The sequence below is a fragment of the Zonotrichia albicollis genome, chromosome 6 (assembly GCF_047830755.1).
Source record: "Zonotrichia albicollis isolate bZonAlb1 chromosome 6, bZonAlb1.hap1, whole genome shotgun sequence".
NCBI lineage: Eukaryota > Metazoa > Chordata > Aves > Passeriformes > Passerellidae > Zonotrichia > Zonotrichia albicollis.
Genome location: NC_133824.1, coordinates 30,027,526 through 30,048,240, shown reverse-complemented (window position 1 = coordinate 30,048,240; position 20,715 = coordinate 30,027,526). Strand labels below are relative to the sequence as shown.

The 20,715-nt window shown below is 40.0% G+C and overlaps 1 protein-coding gene across 1 annotated transcript in view; it reads right to left on the bottom strand.

Annotated features, from left to right (window-relative positions):
- LOC102062215 (cytosolic phospholipase A2 epsilon) overlaps positions 1-16,991 on the bottom strand; it is a 33,370-nt gene extending 16,379 nt beyond the window's left edge. Inside the window, exons 1-7 of the mRNA XM_074542180.1 lie at positions 16,986-16,991; positions 15,492-15,593; positions 15,063-15,146; positions 10,660-10,735; positions 2,133-2,269; positions 1,211-1,339; positions 507-547 (exon numbers count right to left, since the gene is read on the bottom strand). Of these exons, the coding sequence (XP_074398281.1) occupies positions 507-547; positions 1,211-1,339; positions 2,133-2,269; positions 10,660-10,735; positions 15,063-15,146; positions 15,492-15,593; positions 16,986-16,991 (575 nt within the window). The remainder of the gene's footprint in view (positions 1-506; positions 548-1,210; positions 1,340-2,132; positions 2,270-10,659; positions 10,736-15,062; positions 15,147-15,491; positions 15,594-16,985) is intronic.
- Between the last annotated feature and the right edge of the window lie 3,724 nt (positions 16,992-20,715).

Here is a 20,715-nt window from a genome sequence, read left to right as displayed (position 1 = left end):
TCCTGAGCAGGACGCATTATTCTCTCTAAATTTTTTATGACTATTTTTTTTGTTACTCCTTCTTGTGATTTCTGTAAGTATACTCCATTGTCACTAGATGCCACATAATGACCCAGCAGAAATTATTAAATTGCTGTAAGGCACCTGGAAAGTCCTTGCAACAGCCTTAGTAGCAAAGGCATGACACAAATTGGGTAGCAACATTCTCCTCAGCCATGACTTTCCCAGAAAACACTGTCCAGTAAATCTGCAGACTTACTGGAGTGGGGTTTGCCAGCCAACTCTGAACTATGTAAGTCAAAAATCTTAAGAGAAAGTCACAGAATTAAAAATTCTCAACCCTTCTCCACATCATGGCATTTTCCCTTTCATATAATGATTTTTAAGGCACATATTAAGTCTGGAAAAACTTGTCTCTGGCTATTAAGATGGTACTGGATCTACAGTAGGTTTCCCTGCACTAACACAGAACTCCAAGCTGCCAACAGTAATGGAGTTTTACTCACATGGTCTCCAATAAAAACTCAACTTCCAGCTCCTCCTTCCCCTGAAAATAAAAAAAGGTGTCTCAAGTAGCATGTGTAGAGGTTATCAAAATGACCTTAATTTTTGCAAGCACTGTGTCATTTACCTTTAACGAGTAAAAATATTCTGTTTTGTACTTGCTATTAGCAGCATTAAATGACAGAGGCAGCTTCTTCTTCCCCAAGGAACTCAATTGTACTTGAAGAATGAAGGGTGTTTGGTGCTTGTAAATTTCCCTAACAAACCTATTTCACACTTTCTTCTCTGCCAGCTGCCATGTGCAGGCAGAGAAGAACATGATATGCTAAGGTTTAGTGTTTAGTAAAATATTGTGGAAACGGGCCATTTCCCTGTGCTTACATTGTTTTGGTTTTTATAGTCTTTGTGAGGATTACATAAACTGTTATTTTCTATCAGGTTATTGAAAGTGCAAAACTTCCCTAAAATTGCATGTACTCTGGGGCTTGCGAATTTGGCCATGACCAGTGTGAAAGCAAACCAACAGGAATTTGAGAAGGCCATCTATTTTGTCACTGATGTGCAGTTTCCAGGATGTTAATAAATTTTGCTACATCTTTACCACCAAGCTGGTCCTGGTGGTAAAACCAGAAGAGACAGTACACCTCTTTAACAGAGGGGAGAGAATGGACATCAAGCTGCACCAAATGTCTGACAGAACTCTTACCTCTGGGGTTAGTGGAAATGCTGTAAAAACTCTTTCCCCAAGGGGGATTTTAGCAACATCAAAAAGCACAATTGCATGGTCATCATCATGAATGATGTCATCATCAGAAACAGTAATTTCCAGAACATTCTAGGAAAAGAAATGAAAAATATCCAGTTCACTAGCATGTATGGCATACAAGAAATATGACATTCTGCAGCTCTTCCAGACTTGGTGTCTGCTTTACAGAGAGGAAATAGAAAATAATTGATGAAAAAGTGTGAGAAGGGAGAGCAAGAAAGCAAGTATAAAGAGCCAGGTCTTAGTCTTATCAATTAAAGCTGAACTGAGATCTCTTTTGAGGCAGCTGTTATGCTTTTAAATAGATCTCATAAAAAATGCCATCTGCTAGGGAGGAATATGGATTACCAAAAGCTCTATATTGCTTTATATCAGCAGGGGCAATAGAGATTACTTCATATCAATAATCACTCTTCTAGATCCTTGGACCTTGTGCTTTCAGCCACCTGTTCACAGGTGAGTGTAGCTCAATTATCAGCAGCAAACTGAGTAAAGATCTTTATCATACAAGAATTTGGCATCATCTCCTGCCATTACTTCATGTCCTTCCAGAAAAAGATGTGTTTTTCTGTTACAGTGTAATTTTATATTTTCATTTCAGTTTCCCTGTGTTGTCGCTGTCACGGGTCCCAAGCCTTCCCCAAGGAAGTCAGACTCTCATTACCCATACGTAAATAAAAACTATCTGTTAGGAGTAAATTGGGTTCCAGCAAAGCCAGAATTGCTTTGCTTCAGCTTGTGTGGGGAATTTTAAGTAAACTCAGAAATGCACTAGAAGATATTTCTAGTTTAGAGGTTTTGGGCTAAACTGAAAGACTCTGCACAGAGATTAGATAAAAAGGAGAGGTTTTGGATTGCTTACCTTGACTTTTCTCTGTATCCGGAAGTAGAAACTTTCATTCCACACAGGATTTCTGCAGTTTTTGATGGTTTTGGTGTGGAATATTTCATCTGAAGCTGTTGGCAACCAGAGCCTCACATAGCAATCAGATTGGCTTACTGTAGAAACAGAGGAAGAAAGTATCTGGCAGAGGAGGCATGATACAAGCAGTGGAGACATTTCAAGATGTTCTTCAGCTTAAACATGGGTGAGAAATGGCCAGTTCTTTCTGATAAAGATTGGCCAAACCAGGAAGATAAAAATCACACTGCTGGATAAAATTAATTTGCTCATCTCAACACTATTTTTAATAAGCAGTGTATTCAAACAATCATGCAAAATTCTTATACATTCAAAGAAAAAAATAAAATCCTAGCTAGCAAATAGAACAGTATGTATATTCAGAAGTCTTATATTGCTCCATAATAACAAAATTTGGCAGGCAAAACTGTGACAGAGGCAGCACAGCATTAACTTCAGACCCGGAGAGGGATTGCACATAAATTGTCTCTGTAGCAATTGAACTTTGTGAGAAATACCAAAAGAATCAGTTTTAAGTCTGATTCAGATAGTAGATGTCTGGCATACCTGGTTATTAACTCTTTATGACAGAAAATTAATTACTGCAGTGACCTTGATCCTCGTCTCCCTAGGCGGGACAGGAAGGGGGAGGCCTACCCACAGTACAATTGCTGCTTCAGGAGCTCAGTAGGAACCGGAGCCTTTTCCTGGTGTTTGCTGATGCTTGAAAGACCAGGAATTTAATTTCTACTTCACATCTCTTCCCAGGAAAAGTGAAGTGGCAGAAAGGATTTACATCTTGCGGATGGAGGGAGTGGAGTGAGGCTGCACTTGCTGTAAGTTACCATCTCACATAGACCCTGAACCAAGTGAACACCAAAGAGATTCTCAGACCTTGTACAGGAAATTTTCCAGTGGCAGCTAGAAGGGTTGATCCATCCTGCTCTGTAAACACAGGCTTTTGCCAGAAAACAGGAGGAGTCTGGTGCCGTGGCAGTCAACAGAGAGAACCACCTCACAAGCAGGGAGAAGAGCACCTTCCATCTGTAAGCCTGGTACAGGTCTTGAGGCAGCTCCTCAAGGTTAGAAGTGAGTTCATCCCCATGTCCTTGTTCAGAACACATGGCTTTGGGATATTTTGCCTAAACATAAGGTGTTTATTTTTAGGGGCCTGAAATCCAGAGACCTTGTGACTGTGGCATCCTCAGGGGAAGATACCTGTCGATTAAGGAGATCCCCATGTAACACTTCATGCTGTATCTTGAAGGCATTTCTTGACACTGTCAGGAGTTTTCTCTCCAGAAGGCAGTAGAGATTTGCCTGTCTTTGAAATTATTTCCACTGATGACAGAATCTCAGATTTTAACATGATGGAGGCGACAGGATAATATGTTGACTTTGGCAATTACCAGTACAACACTTAATTTATTAGGAGTGGGAGGGCTCTGTTTGTTGATCTGTCTGATAACTGAAAGTTCTTCCCTCCCTGTGCTGCCTGACAGCCGGCTGAGCTGTGATGTACTAATCCTGATAAATGGTATCACTGCCTCTGATCTACAGAGCCTGTACAATAGCCAAGAACTAAACGTGGCTTCAGGGCACCTGGACCATCCCTCCTCTCATTAATGCACACACAACTACCAGTCTCAAGAGTTTCAAAAACATGAATCCAGCATCTCCATAACTGCCAAAGTGGATGAGGGGGGCATGTAATTCAGAAATTAACATTTCTGAAGTGATTTAATGCAAAGTCCTTCACAGGAGGAGGCAAACCCCCAGCACTAGGATGAGTTGAGGGCCGACCAGCTGGACAGCAGCTCTGCAGAAAAGCATCTGTGCACGTGAGGTTGAACATGAGCCAGTGAGCTGTCCTGTGGCAAGCGAGGCCAGCAGCCTCCTGAGCTACACCAGGGGTGCTGCCAGCAGCTGGAAAAGTGGTCCTTCCTCTCTGCTCAGCACTGACAAGGCCACATCTCTGGGTTCCCCAGTACAAGAGAGGTAAGGATATGCTGAAGTGAGCTGAACAAAAAAGTCCAGAAAGAGAATGGGGGAATGGATCATCTGCTCTATGGGAAGAAGCTGAGACTCTTCAGCCTGATGCAGAGAAGGCTTACGGGGTCTTATCAATTTGTGTAAATACCTGATCAGGGGAGAGGAAAATGAATAAATCTGAGTCAGACCCTCCTCTGTAGTGCCCAGTGAAAGGTAAAGGAACACAAACCAATATGCAGGGAATCCCACTGAAACATAAGTAAAATTTTAATGTTCACCATGACAGTGTAAAGACCACCACACACTGTCAAAGATTGCCCAGAAAGGTCATGAAGTCTCTACTCTTGGAGATGTTCAAACCCCAAATGAATGTGGCTCTGAACAACCTACTGAAGCCAATCCTGTTTATGGCAGGGGTCTGGACTTCACAATCTCCAGAAGTGCCTTCACACCTCAGCCACTTTGTGTGATTCTGCTGTAACAAGGCCAGTTGGTCACAGACAAATAAATTACTTATTAGTGTTAGTAACTCCTGTACACAAATTTGACCTTGACTATGGGGTGAGGTGATACCACCAGGACAAAGAACATTCTCTTCCTGTGAAGAAAGGGGACTGCGCCACATCTGTTTTTGCCACAATTCATCTACAGTCCCTACCAATGTGGAGATGTTATTGTTTTCCATAGGATTCCTGTGATTTTCTATGTTTTCCTTTAATTTTACAGACAGTATTCCCACGCTGTGGTTCTCACTGAGCTTATTGAGCGTATTTCTGTAGAAGTGGCATTTCACTTGAACTGAAGCTAAAGTGTGAGGCAAACAGTGAGATAAATAAAAAATAACAGGATAGTTGAATGTCTGCTGAATACTCTGATAATTATGATACCATTATTATAGGGCAGCCCTTGAAATGACTAATCACCTTACATTGCTCTCTCTTCTCCCTGAAAAAAGTGCACAGGGGAGCTACTGAAAATGTTCCAGTTTATTCATTGCTACCTGAGAGCTAATACATAAAATTTCTATTTACATTTTCTTCATGCTCCAGTTGTAATGCAGTTGCTGGGCTTTGTTAGCAGTTTCATGCCATGCCAGGCCCTTACGTTAGTGCACGTGTTGCAACTTCCCTGATGACATAATGTCACCTCATGTGAATGCTGAGACATCTGAACTCACAGTCTCTCTGAAACCCAGCACTAAGTGACCCCGGTGTCCTTTTCCAATTTGCAGCTTCTGATTCAATTTTTATGATGGTGAGACTGCTTCTCAACTCAGTCTGACAGCTAAAGATCAGTTAAAAATACAAGACCAAAAGAAGTAGTTCAGAACAGCAGCTATGTGTGCTAGTCCGTGAGAGTACAGTCCTGTGACGTGCACCTGAGATGAACCAAGTGCTAAAATCACTCACCTCCATAAGGAGAAAATTACAGCACTGAAAAGTAAAGCAAATAAGAAAAACTAGTCTCATAGGAACAATGAAGGTAAACTACAAAATCCCATCTGTCCTGTTACTGCATTTCGTAACACCAAAACGAAGAAATAATTTTCTCCTAGTGAAATATTCTTCACCTGCACAGACAGGTTCTCCTTGAATCCTAGTTTACTACAGTTCACCTAAGAGGAGGAGGAGTACTGCTCCCATTTCTCAATTGCTGGACATGATATTTGGGAACATTTTCCCTCACCAGCTTAGTACAATACAAACAGTATTGAGGATTTACCTCCTACTGCTATCTGAGAGAGGATTTGGACTCAGCTAAGAGCTCTACCAGTATCCAGGTGCAACACTCATTTGTAAGCACAATATTGCTCTCTGTGCCCTACTTGCGGAAACAACAAAAGCTCATAGGCGAACTGTGCCTAATCAGTGATGTCTTTGACCAGGGATGAACAGAGTCCTCTTGTGAATGAGCCCTTCACCCAGTCCAGCCATTTAAGTCAAGTGGCAAAGTAGGATTTTCTCCCTGGAGCAGATTCAGTGGGTGCAGGACCTGCTGCAGTCCCAGCTCAAAGTTTCATACCCTGGGTAACCTCCTGTGCCACTGAGCTCCCACTGGCACCACTTGCTTTCCTGGGACAGGGCCATTAGTATCACCTGCACTAGCTGTAATCTCCCTAATTTTTTTGCACTTATTTTCTGTAGCAAAAATAACCCTTAATGCCTCTGGAGAACGACTCTGATTTGCAAAGGTTCCAAGTGTAGTGTTGCAGAACTGACTCATTTTCTCTGAAGGGATAGTATAAAAGCTTCCACAAAATAATTTCTTAAGACCTTAGAGGACAAAGTCGCTGAGCTCCTCTTTTATAAATACATGAGATCTCTCTTCATTCAAAGGGGAAAAACCAAAGGAAGATCTGAAAACAGAAGGAAGAGTTAAGGAAGAGGAGTGATTGTTCTGACACCCCAGCTAAGACTAATAGGTTTGTTTCCACAGCTGAGAAGGTTTCCATATGTGCCTATTTTCTACAACAGAAAATATACTGGAGGGCAGTCACATTTCAGCCCAGCACTAACTTTCCTACCTCAGCTCTGACAGCCTCTTGATCTGGCAAGACTTCTCTCAGAGAAGCTACTGTGTCCCAGAAAAAAAAGTACCTGTCAACCTGAAGCTCACTCTGGGTAATTTATTACTGGGACACAGAGCTCAAATCCACCTCTGCAGTCCAGGAAGAGCATTGCAAACACTCAGCACCACTGAGGCTAAATGTGTCAAGCCAGACCTGACACCACCACTCTTCACCTCATCTGTGTTAACGAGCCTGAACATGCACTCCAACAGCAAAGGTCATCTCCTGGAATGTGGAACCAGCTGGTACCCACGTAGGCTGCCACAGCTTCAGGCAGGAGTACTGTCACACAGACCTCTTTACTCAGGTCCTCAGGATCAGGTGAGATCCAGTGGAGTCCAGCAGAGCTTTGCTCTTTCACCTGGCACTAATAGTGGTGGAGAGATGACATAACTGCAGATCTGTTCACCTGTGCTAAGGATCTGGAAGAGGTTTATTCCACTTCTGTTGCCTCAGGGCAAATCCCCTCTCTTGGTGCCTTGGCTTCAGGCATGCCAGATGAGGCAGACCCCCTCACTGATCCTCTGTTTGTCTGTGGGGCAGGTGTCAGCTTCAGCCATGGGGTCTAGAGGCTGCCATAAAACAAACACTAATGGTGGTGAAAATAGCCAAGCTGAGAGCTTGGTGCAGCTCTATGTGGCCACCCAATAACTCACTTGTTTAAGGAGAGCAGCTGGAAAGCGTTGGAGAATCTGTGCCACCATGGTCCTCCTCTCCCATCACCCAGCTCCCTTTCCTTTCTTTTGGGAAACACTGAAAGAGGTATCATCAGCAAGAAAATAAGCTAATAGATTATTTTCCCTGTCATCCTGACCAGATATTCCTCCCACATATAGGGAGCTCTGTAGAAGAAGTGACACCATGAATAGAGTTAGGAAACATGAGCTTTTGTAAAAGCACTAGCACTGACTTCCAGCTGAGAAGGAGCAAATGGACACACTGGTGACCTAAAAAGTCACTATTTTACCAAAGGCTGCATGCAGTCTTGGACTGAGGAGGGGAATACCACTCCAAAATAGACACTAGACTGCAAACTTTAATGAGATTTATTCCTTTCTAGTCCCAGTACCACCTTCACAGCCAAGCTGCATAAAGCACTGGAGCCTGGTGATGACACTCAGTGCCTGCAGGGCAGCAGGATGAGTGTAAGTGATCTTATCTGGGTGCCTTTCTCTCCAGTGCCCACAGTGAGATCACGGAGTGCCAGAAATGTTTGAGTCTGACCCATGATTACTAATTGGCATAAAGGTTAGTTAGGAGTACAGTGCAAAATAATTAGCCCAGGTCTGTCAAGAGCATTTGCATGGTAAGATAAGACAGAAACCAATTATATGCAGCATGAAGCAGATGGTGGAAGGAACATCACTCGTATGGAGGAGACCACAAAAAGGGTGGGGTGACAACAGGGATATGAAAGGGGCCAATTGACCCATTCAGGAGGAGTGAACTGTTTTCCTTTCGGTTTAAATTTTTTTAATTGTGTGCCAAACTCCATCAGCATGTGTTGTCTACAGGCAAAGGTGTAACATCAGATTTCAGGATAAACTTGAATTTCATCCCAGGCTTGTGAAACACACATCCCATGAATCTTGAGGTGCATATTAAAAAAAAAACAGCCACGATTAAGTTGGGTGCACGGAATCATGAGGAATATCAGTGGAAATATACAGAAGTAGTGTTCCCTGAAGCCAGGATTTGGCAAGTAAGTCAAAGAAAAATGTAGAACTCTATGACCAAATGACCTGGTGTGACTGCACTTACAACAAATAGAGAAAAATCATGGAATGGAGCACTGCATATGCTGAAAAAGATGGAAAGCCAGCATTCAGGTAGAAAAAGCACATCAGAAGTGGCTGCACTTGATTGAAAAGATGGCTTGCTCCTGGATTTGATACAGGGAAACTGAAAATTTAGGGAAGTCTGGCATATGTTATTACAAAAATTGCCAGTCTTCTACAGATATCTCAGAGTCAGATAGCATCTGTATCAGATGCTTCTGATCAGTTTTCCAGGGGAAAGATCATATTGCTGAAAAAAGGCTATCTAAATATAATTTTATTATTCTCATTAGCACACAGAAGCATGTCTAGTTATTTTAGTTTTCCGATAATTCAAATGCATTCAAATGTTAAAATAAAAACGCTAAGCTAAAAGAACATCAATAGCAGTGCAAAATCAAGGACTTGAAAGGTACAATATATATTTTTTGAATTGTACTTAAGTTTTTAAATTCCAGTATCACACTATTTTTCCTGTGAGACTTCAACTTCTTTGAAAGCAGAGATAGGTTGTTACTTAGTCAACAAAGAGCTATCTGATGTTTATTTATCTTCCTTGTTCAACAGCACCCTGGTCTACAGCACTTCATTCTATGACATCCTTAAGAAACAGTCTCAAACAGGCTCACAGATTAGCTGGGGAATTACTGACAGAAAGAAAAGACAATTTTCTTCACCAGCTGGTCCCCAAGACTTATTGACTGGTAATTAACAAAAGAATCTGAAAATACTTCCCACTGTTTCTATGCCTTACCTAACACCTTAATTAAAATCTCTCTACAATAGTAGGAGATTCAAAACAAGCACATCACCTAAATAGATAAGAGAGAAACAACAGGTATTGGAGAAGATACTCTGTTTTGTAGATAGGGCAACAGAGGCACAGAATGTTTTGATGTATAAGTTTACCTAAACTTCTTATGCAATAAGTCCATGAACAGAGCTAAAAACTGAGCCTACATGTCTTGAGTTCTAGTACAGGGGTGTACATTTTGGTGATAATAGGAATTTTCAAAATGTCTACAACTCACTAAGTGAGACTTCTCAGAAATCTCCCTATCTTCAGCATGAAGGGCAAGGTCAGAACTGTAACACTGTTTTCTGAGAATGCAGCATCATTTTACTTTGTGCAATCCCTTTGCATAAGCAGCTGAATCATGGTTCTTACCTGGTTCAATTTTCTAGATCAAAGGTGATACTAAGAAAAATTAAATCAACAGTTCCAAGGAATGAAGGTGAGGTTTTGCACATATATGCAGTGTTTCATAGCTCTCAAAAGGAATAGAAATTAATTTGACCTTTTCTACTATACTATAATATTCCTTCTATTTTCTCAGCCCAATAGTACAGACAATGTGAACAGACCACTCCTCTCCACTTGACTGGAAAATTGACAAGGGTGACATTGACATCCATGGTCTTGAAACACCAAAATGAGTGAAATACAAAGGGATGGTGAGAAATTTTATCTGTAGGATTTTATGGCTTCAGCAAACTTCATCATGATCTCTCAAAAAGGAAAGAATATGCAAAACAAGAGGAGGAAGAACAGTTTGATAAAGGGATATGCAAAACTGTGTAATTAGTGATGTGCCAAGTTCATGAGACACATGTAGGAGTAGCAAGAGAAAATTTTCAGAGAAAAATCTCTGGGAATGTGAACCACCAGGCAAGGGCTGGTGGTACAAGTATCACACATTTTCAGAACACTTTGCATGTACCATGTACCACAGTCCCCAAAAGATTTCTGTTAGGCATTTTTCACTGTGTGGCAAGAGACAGCTGATGTCATGATGCTCAGGGCAACCAAAGAATTAAGAGGGACTGGTGTGTAAGTATGTCATCTCTATATTCTATGCATTTGTCATGGATATGTTATATAAACATCTGTGTGTTTACTCTGGTATTAAGATATTTTCATGCCCCTGAAACAGCCATCTTCTCAGATAAATAATGCGGAAAAAACCCCAATAACCAAATAAATCTCTGATAATGCAAATAGATATTATGTGGCATAAACTACCTTCAACTGTGATTTCTTAGCTAGTATGACTTCAGTGTTTTGCATCTGTGCAATATGTAGCAGAAACAGGGGTTGATATAGTAATTTGAGAACAATGTAACACCAATAAAAAAATGCGGTACTTACAAAAATCTGCCTGATGGGCATTTTTCAACTTGATGATTCTTACAGTAAGCAAGGAGTAAGGTGTCATTTCTTCCTGCTGAAAAATAAAAACAACAAAGGAGCTGTATCTTAATACCTTGAATATATGTATTGACTGTAACACAACCAAACACTGAAAAGAACCAAGGTTCTGCTTAAGTTGTCTCTTCCAGTTGGAGTCACAGCAAAAATATAATAGGCAGCAAGATGCACTTGCTTCACAAACTTTGTTGACCCCTAAAGCCTGTAGCTATCTAAGCACAAAGAGAAGGTGTGGAAAGAGAGGGTGAATAGGAAAGTTAAGTTGTTGTAAATAAGCTGAAAAAGTTCATTTAGCCAGTAATATTAAATTGCACACATGACCATCAGCAGCCAATACGAAGAGAAAATTCAGTGAATCTGGAAATCAGAGATGCTTCAAATTTGGTTTGTTATTGGCCAACAGCCTCTGTTGTGCTGAAGGTAGAATCAAGGCCTACACAAAAAAGTCTTCTTTTAATGCAGTGCTTGGATAATTGGAGAGAAGGGAGGTTCTTTTTAAGTTTTCTTGCTTGTTTTTAAAGCAATAATTTTCATGAGAGTGGGATGACTAAGGATGAGTGTTAGCACCTTAGGGAATGTCTCAGGACTCCACAACACATGGCTTTGGACAAACACTCCTAGTTGCTTTGTGGGAACAGAGGTTTTCCTTACCAAGGATGGGTCTCTGATTGATGGACATGGAATAGTTTTGACTACAGTCCTTAATTTCAAAGAAGGTAATCTCCAATTGCTTGTTGAAGGTGCTAGGCCTGACCACCTGGGTCTGCAGAAGCTGTGACAATCACATATTCTTGATGGATTTTACATCTTCAGAGAACATACCCATCATGTTTCCTAGCAGCAGCTAGAGCAAGCAGGATATCAGCAAAAAGAAGGCGAAAACAGACAATGCTTACTATGGCTGCAGCCCAGGTGGTCATATTGATTCTCTAACTGTGCAAACAGTTGGGGAATATTTATCAAAACAGCTCAAGTTTATAGAAAGAGAGTTGAATCATGATTGTACTAAAGAGACTGAATGCAAAGGGTAAATCTGCACTGGGGAGGGCTCCCTCTCTCACTGTTTAGGAACAGAAGCAGAAAAAAAGAAGGAATTTCAGATTGTATTAAGTTCTGCAGTTAATGCATGATTATAGTAGTAAGAGGTCTTTGTTTGATAGAAGTAATATAAAATGACTGCAGTGGATGTCTGAGGATGAGGCTTTGCAGGGGAGAAAATGCAAACAGCCCTGAGGTCTGACTGCAACTGCTACATGAAGAGCTTTAATCTGCATACAAATATGTTATCATCAGATCCTGAACTGAGTATCTCCAACAAAAAGGGAAGGTATGAATAGTATATCTATAAATAATACGTAATTTAAAAAGTCACCTTGAGTTAGGCTATGAAATAATAAGGAAACTTTCAAGGACTTCTGAGCAAAGCACTAATGAAAAAAAATATTACAGCATTAAAACGAGGCAGATTCAGGAACAGGGAAGTGTTAGTTTGCAGTTCTAGAAGCAAGGATCTGTGCAAGTTATAAAATGGCCAAACTTATTATAATGCCACTTGTGTATTTGCAAAAAGATATTCAGACAAATAATACTGAAGGCACAGCATATAGTGGGCCAAGAAACAGATGGCCACTTCAGTGACCAATAGGTAGGTGGTCACTGATATTCAGACAGTGCTCAAGGAGAAATTCAGATAATGGCAGGAGACAAATAGATCTGTAATTCTTAGAAAGTCACAACATGCAATATCATCAAAAAGAAGGGGTGGCCAAAGAAAGAAGCTGTTATGAAAGCTAATGACCAAAATTTGGAAAAGACAATCTGAAGTGAAATAGAGCAGAGCTGGTTAAGATGATGAAATTATTGGAAGATATTTTCTGAGAGACTTCAATTAAAATAAGAGGGAGTAACTCTTGAGTGGAATAAGAGAAAGCACATACAAACGTGCTGCTACTGTGACAAAAGTCAAAGGCTGATAAAAAGGTCAAAGTATAAGAAATCAGTGAGACAAGACAGTACATCAGCTGAAGTGTGTAGAGCGTTGGACCATGGGGAATCCATCATGATAAAATTTAGCTTAACCTCTCAAATAATTTCCATCTCTATAAGAATGAAGGTCATCAAAGGAAATTGCACAAAAAATGCAGTAATTTCCAGGCTATGAAGTTGTTAAAAAAAATGGCAAGATTGATGTTTTTATAAAACACTGGGTACTTGAAAGGCATGTTAAATAGAAGCCAGTGCCTAATATAACCATCCTGCTTGCCCATCAGCTCAAGTTTATGACCAGGAATTGTACCAGAATGTCTTCAGTGAGCTGACTGTTAAATGCTGACACTTTTTGCTGTGAGGTACAGAAGCAGCACATCAAAACAAGTGGGCTAAGTGCCAAAAAAAAATGCATTATCTTCATCAGGCTACAAAGAATAGAGTATTTGGCTTCTGGATGGGTGTATTCCAAAACTGAAAAATAAATTAATCATTGTTGCTCAAAGTCATATGTAAGGCCCAGGATATTTTACCTGGCTGTGTTCTAAACAGGGGAAGTAAGATCTCAGCATTATCAGCTGAGCCAGCTCCACACAATTGTGAATTATTGTTACATTCTCCTGAAAATTTAGCAGTGGAACATATCTGACTTTGCACTATGGCTAAATTCCATGCACAGCCCCAGGCATGTTTTACTAAACCAAATTCAGTAGTTATTCAATTTATCTCACAGCTATGCAAAGCCCTCTCAAATTGAAACAAGTACTTAGGCAAATGTTTGAGCATTTGCATTAAGGAAAGTTTATACCTGTTTACTTCTCCTGGAAGTCAAGTTCTGCTACAAGCATGTTATCCTTTCTAATAGCTCCCTACTAATGATTATCTATGTAAGCTATGACTTACAAAAATTGAGGCAATTACCAAAGCTACCTAGGAAACTCAATACCTGTAAGAGGCAGAAATTAGCCAGTTTAGACAAGTCTGTGCCTTTAGTGCCAGTTTTCTGCCAAGATTTATTACTTGAGGAGAGAAGGCATTCAAAACCAGGAGGTAAATAAAGAGGGCCTGAGAATGTCTTTGTTGTTAAATGTCTGTGCACAGCAAACAGAACTTTCAGAAATTCATTTGGCAGGAAGAAATTATGGCATGAATAATGAATTGAAGCTGTGGAAAGGGCCCCACAGCCCCCTCTACACTGGAGATTATGGCCACAGGATCATTTTTTTTATTATTAGTTCAGGTATGTTCTAAAACATACGCTGGATTCTAACAATCTTTATGTAAATGTAACTACATTAGTGGTAAAGGGGGGTTGGTTGCTTTTAGCCATGGATATTCTAAACCAAAACAGAACTTCAGTATGAATATATTAAATCATTACAAAACTGCTAAGGAGATTGGGTCATCATTTTCCCCCAACAGCTGCTTTTCCTGCTTTAGTACATTCTGTTGCTGAGATTTAGCATACACATACACACACACAGAGTAAATTAGGAACACCTGAATGCCATGTCAGGTTTGGTTGTGCTACTTTGCCCTTACAGCAAGTTTCACTCCCCGCTGGTAGTTGGTACCTTTTGTACACTAATATCTATCTGTAGGAGCCGCCAGCATGCTGTTAACAAGACATCAGTTTGATCAACCAGTTTGATAAGGTTGTGACATACACAGGCAAAACAGTGTTTGTGGTTTTCTGTTCATTTGGTAGTCTGGTTACACGAAAAGAACCCAACCAAATATATATGAGCTATAGATGCTTGAATCACACATCATTTAAAATGTCATCAAAAGTAAGTTTTCTTTCCATTTGTAGCCCCCATGTTTTACTTGGCAGCAGCAAAAATCATCACTGATAGAGCTGCTATGTGTTTGATGCAACTCTGCCTCTGCCAGAGGCCCTGCAAACGTGCCCCGAGTTGTTCTTTCATTGTGAGGAAGTGCACAGGCATCAGTCCTGAAAACTGGCAATAGTGACCAAACCCCAAAGGTTCACCAACAACCATGCTCTGACTTTCTGCCTATGCCAACATTCTCCATTTGTTTTGGGTAAAGCTCCATGAAGTCAATAGTTAGCATTAGAAGAAAGGTAAAGTCAGTCTCATTTTAACAGCAAATCAGTAACTTTTCCACTAAGAGATTTCCCTAAGGAATAAAACCATGGAAACAACACATTCCTTATTATTAATACTATGCAGATGTTGCCTCTAAAGAAAATTGTCTTTCATTAAATATTCCTATTTCTACATAACCACGTGAATCTTTAATAACCAAATCTGGGCAGGGGGGGAAAGATTCTACCCTGCTCAAAAAGGTTTTGGTTTAGTCCTCTATATTTTTAGTTTGTAAAAATATGGTACCTTAGCATCATCACTTGGGGCTACATAGTGCATCATCCATTTTCTTTCTTCATTTTCCAAGGGGCTTGATTTTCTGCTTGAATGCTGCTGAAAGAAGAAGAACGAACAGGGGATGAAAAAGAGAGTAAAGATTTTTTTTTTTTTTTTTTTTTTTTACTTATTTCAATTCCCCACTGTAACATTTCAGTGTGGAACAGGCAATTGGCACCTCCTCATTGTGGCTAATAAAATACATGTACCAGGTCTGTGCTATATGGAAAGATTCTAACTCCAGATCCTGGAAACTGCAAATATCCAAGAAAGGATAATCTTGTTTTCTTGGAAATTTATGTCCTATAGATAACAGGGAACTCGACCTGTTGTAGTTCCGGGGCAAATCTGAATCAAAACTCCAAGACTCCTGCCAGGGTTGTTCTGTTTTCCACTTACCTGAGATAAGGCAGAGGTCGATGCCATCGAGATCGCTGCTACATTAAAAGCAGCTGCTGTGAATGGCACCTTAGTACTGGGCTCCACAGGCGCCAGTGCCTCCTGAAACAAATTTACAATCTTGACAAAGTCTCAGAAGTTGCTGAACAGGTGTTTTATTGCACTGAGTCAGAGCTCCACCCCTCCACGATTTCTGAAACAGGGAAATTTCCCACCCACATGATTTGTTCAAAGAGCAGCTGCTGTAAGGTGTGAGCCTTCATATCTGCAGGTCTTGTGGCTGAGCAGAGCTTGCTGAGGGACCAAATTGTTCCCACCTGGGGCTCAAGGAAATGCAGTAGCAGCTGTAACCTGACTGATGATATGATAGAGATCATCTATGTGAGATAGCCTAACAGTGTTATTCTAAAAGCGATGATAGCAATAGTCTAATAAACACATCAGCGTATTTTCTCCATGCAAACACCTGAATTCCATACATAATTATATCCACAATAAAAAATAAATTTAAAAACAGCTATGGAGATGGTTGTTAGAATGAAGACATTTACATAGGAAGAGAATAAGAATTCTTCTGAAGGAACGTTTCCTTGATAAGTGCTGTTGCATCATGATTTCTGCGTACACACTCGATCTCAAAAGAAATAAAAGAAGGTATGATAAGTAACATTTCTTTGCTCCCTAAACTACATTTTATCATTTTTCCATTTGAAATGTCTTTCTTATTTCTGGGCTTCACATTCAATACAGCATGCAGCTTATCAAATTTAAATGAGATTCAAACATTTCACCTTAAAAAATCATTAAATATTTCAACAAAATACAATATCAATTTCTAATGAAGAAAAGCTCCAGATTTATTACCAACTATATTGAAATTGTCATCTGGCTGGACGCTATTAGCAGATTATTGGAATTTAATGGACTGATTGAACAATTTTTTTGTTGGAATTTTTTTCATCTAATGAGGATCTGCATGTGTTCAGGACACCTCTAGGAAGCTCAGTGATTAAATTTTCTAAGACATTATGCAAGCATTATTAGCCACACATACATACGCATTGAAAGTCCCCCTGAATGATTAAAATTAGTGCTTATGAAAGAACTTGAGATTAATATGATGACAAAGCATCCTGCTTCCTCTTAGAGATGGGCAAACGTGTGAAATCACTGCCACTCTGACTGTGGGTATGAGTTTTGTACCAGGACCTTGACTAACAGAAACTAGAGACAAACCCAATGACTTCTAGAAGTCTCATTACATACTTTTCTTATGTGAACAGAGGAAACAATATGAAAAGTTGTTCTTACAAGAAGAACAAGTTAATACAATCTGATCATCTTACATGGAGTATTCTATCCTTCCTAAAGTTTGATTTCTTAGGTTTTATTTTTTATCTGTGTTATCTTTTTCTGTTGTTGCTTTTTGAAATAAGCACATTAATTTTATTATGAAATACAAGGGCTAAGTTTGCTTTTAACTTTCTTTCTCACCTTCATTGTATTGAAATTTTCTGGAACTGCTTAACTGAAGCCAGAGTTAGATAATCTACAGCAGTAAGTTAAGGAGAGTCACAAGTCTCTCCCATTCCTAGGCTGATGCTTTACTTAATGTGAGCACCTGCATTTCTGTTAAAAAAAAAAGTATTAGAATCTTTTTTTTTCCTGTCAGAATTGTGACAAGAAACCGTTTAGATAAAAGTGATTGTATACACAAAAGGAGACACATTTTCTATTTCTTCTGCTACAACCTACCTGTGTCCCTGGCTGAAGTGCCTAGAAGAGTTTCAGCCCCTCACCGAGGAATGAGAACATTTGTTACAGCTGTCAGATCAAGGTCATGTTTCTGAAATGTATGGAAACTAATGGGTGTGAGGTTTTTGCACGAGATCCTGTTTCATTTCCCTTGTCATACTGCACCTTTGCTTTTAAGACAAAAGGAAATTAGGTGGGGGAAGAAGCCTTCAGCATCCCTTAGAAAGTTGACTAAAAGTTGCTTGTTGCCTGGAAACTAACTTTTCTTCCCTGACTCAAGTTTCCCTATATGAAATTGTTTTTCTTTAAGCTCAAGTCAGAGGTGGCCAAAGGTACCTTTGACTCAAAGCTGGCACTGGTATTAAATTTCCCAAATTAGTTCAAAGTTCAAAATTGCTTTTTGCTATGAAGCATTATTCCTTTTGAGGCAAACACATCCTTTTGGTGTGCACTCAGGATATACTTGACTATGACTTGACTTGACTAAGTCATCTGGAAATTAAACTCATAGTATAAGCTGGTTGTGTTTTCTCTGTATTGAGTCAATGAAAAAAAAGCATGACAACTGCAAGTAGTGACTAAACATCTCCACACAGGATTGTTCTGGAGAAGCCTTAATGTCCAGGCTACACTTGACACCTAACTTCTGAATGTTTGAAGGCAGCTGAGATGAATCCCACCCTGGGCAATCCGCATGTCCTCTTCAGTCACTTGTTTCCAAAGTTACTGATGCAGAGGGAACCTGACATTGACGAGCCTGGTTTTGTTGTTGGCACGTGATTCACCCTGTTGCAATGTGAAGCTGCAAAACACCCTTGGGCGAAAGCTCTATTAGCATATAAATGAAAAATCCTCTCTGGTATCCACTCAAATAACAAAGAAGAAGTTTTGTGATTACCAGGGCGGCAGAGAATGCAAAGTTCAATGTGGCTAGCAGCAGCACAAACTTGCAGCCATACTCAGGTTAAGGATCACCAAAGGCCCCCGTGGTGGTGAAATAGGCAGCCTGACTTGGGACTGCTGCCCATAAAGCACAGGCTGTGCAGCGGTAGCTCATGTCCTGGAGCATTAAGGGAGTAATACCAAGCTGGATTTTCTGTGAACCCCAAGGCTGCAACCTGCAGACGTTCAGCAGCAGATTTATAAGAGACAAGTTTGGGACCAACGGGAAATGTCAGAGGGAAAGACTGACACCAGAGGGCTGCAACAACTCTCCGAGGAGATGCACTCCTGACTTGTGGGGTAGAGCCTCAGTGGCCAAAGTAGACATTTATTGCAGCTCAAAGAACAGAGAAACCTTGCTGGGCCATCCCAAGATACTACACTTATGGAAATTTTGGGGTCTGTCTGCCAGCTGATGCGCTAGTGGTGAGACATAGTTCACCCAAAGTTGCTCTGCCTTGAAACGATTTTTATTTAAGGTCTTCTTCTGCAATGATTTGTTTTTGCCTAATTAGTCTGATGGTGTCTAAGACCACAATAAACACATTATGAAACTACCACTACATCTGAGTTAGGAATTCAATATTAATGCTCAAAGACATGGGATGGATCAGATTTAATTATTAAAAGATTTATTAAAGTGACTGCTAAGGACAAATAAAAGATCAGATAGATTTTGTGTTTTCTTTCCACTTTAGTCAATCATTCTTCATGACTGCTCTCTTCAGACTCTTTCCCATCCTTTACAGCTTCTCTGCAGCCTACAGACTCTTCATTATGTCTCATCCCTATACCATGGGCTTTTGATATCAGGTGTTCCAGCACATGTTCCTCTCAGATTTTTCAGACCACCTTTCTGAACACAGAAGAAAGGGAGCTTCACTGAAATCCCTTCTGGTTTATTCCTGATTACTATCTTTACTAGAAACATCCATGTTCTGTTCAGGGGTACAGGTAAATGGAGCTCATGTGCATCAGTATGATGCTTCAGGCATTGAAAGTATTATCACATTGTGGCCCATCTGAATAAAAGCAAAAATGTTGAAGTCCAGATCATAACAATCCCCACAAGAGCAATGTTGAATATTGCTCACAAGAATCAGGCTGATCCACATAGCTGCTTCTAGTGACCCATATGGTCTTTATTTGAACAAGATAAATATATATGTCATAATGAGAAAGGTATACATAAACATATTTATCTGTAATTCAAATGCAGATTAATAGAATCTTTCAGGTTGGAAAAGACCTCTAAGACCATTGAGACCAACTGTTAATCTAACACCACTGAGTCTACCACTGAACCATGAAAGCATTAGGATACAAAAAGGGAAATGGCTTAAGAAAATTTGGACCATAAGGTAAAATCAGCAGAAAAAGGAGTGCTTCTTTTCACTTAAAATATTAACTTGATTTTAAAAGGTCTCTGTATGTTCTTCCCCATGACAAATAGGGAGTTTAGATATTTGTTGTTATATATAAAGCTAAATAGTACCAAGTCTGAGTAAAGTTAGCTTTATATAGCTAACATATAAAACTAACTTTACTCAGACTCAGAAAAAATGTGTATTCAGAAAATATTTCATAAACTCTCCCAAAAGTACTTAATGTACTGGACAAATACTGATAGTACCTCATATTTGCAGAGTTGTTTGGTCTGTTTATTCTTTCACAGAACATAATCTCTCTTCTGATCTGACTCATAGAAGACCTGTGCATATGCAAAAACGCAATACTTCTTTGGAGGTATTATGGAGCTTATATATCAATTCCTTAAATTAGTTTTTCTTTGTAAGGCGCACACTGCCTCGAGTATTCTAGTTCTTGCCAGCATCACTGCAGTAGCCCGTCAAACACTAAAAGACATTGGGATTGCTAAAGCAACTTATCCAGAAATAACTGGCCTCTAAACCTTTTCAGCTGCAATAGGTTGATGGTGTCTTGCTATCTTAATAAAATCAGCAAGTGCTGGAGAGGTATACCTTTGAGTTTACTATCCTTGTCTAACATATGTGACATCAGAGGCTAACATCAGCTTTAAATTTCCAGTGTTCAAAAGTACATGACAAAATCTAGTTGATGCATAAATCTGCTGGTTACCAGAGTGCATTTCCCGACTATAGAGAGAAAAATGCCATTTCCCATGAGAACTGTTTGGGAGTCCCAGGCAAGATAAGGGAACCCCAATGCAGGTGACAGGTTCACTCCTTATTCTGGCCGTTCCTCCAAGCCTTCCCCCTTGTTAAGCAGGCTCTCTTTTACCTCCTCAGTGTAAAAGTGGCCACAGCACCTTTCTGAGTGCATTGCCTTTCCAGCCAAGAGATCTACAGCCAGCATGTTTCAGCACACATCAGGAGACTGCTTTTCTCAACACGGCAATGCCTCAGGATTTGGTATAATGAAATTCCTAATTTTTCTGTCATTTTCCATATTACAAAAGATTATAGAATAGTGCATTATGAGACCACAGCTCACATCTGATGCAGATGTCTCCAGTGTGAGAGCCCTGGTGAAAAAAACACAAGCT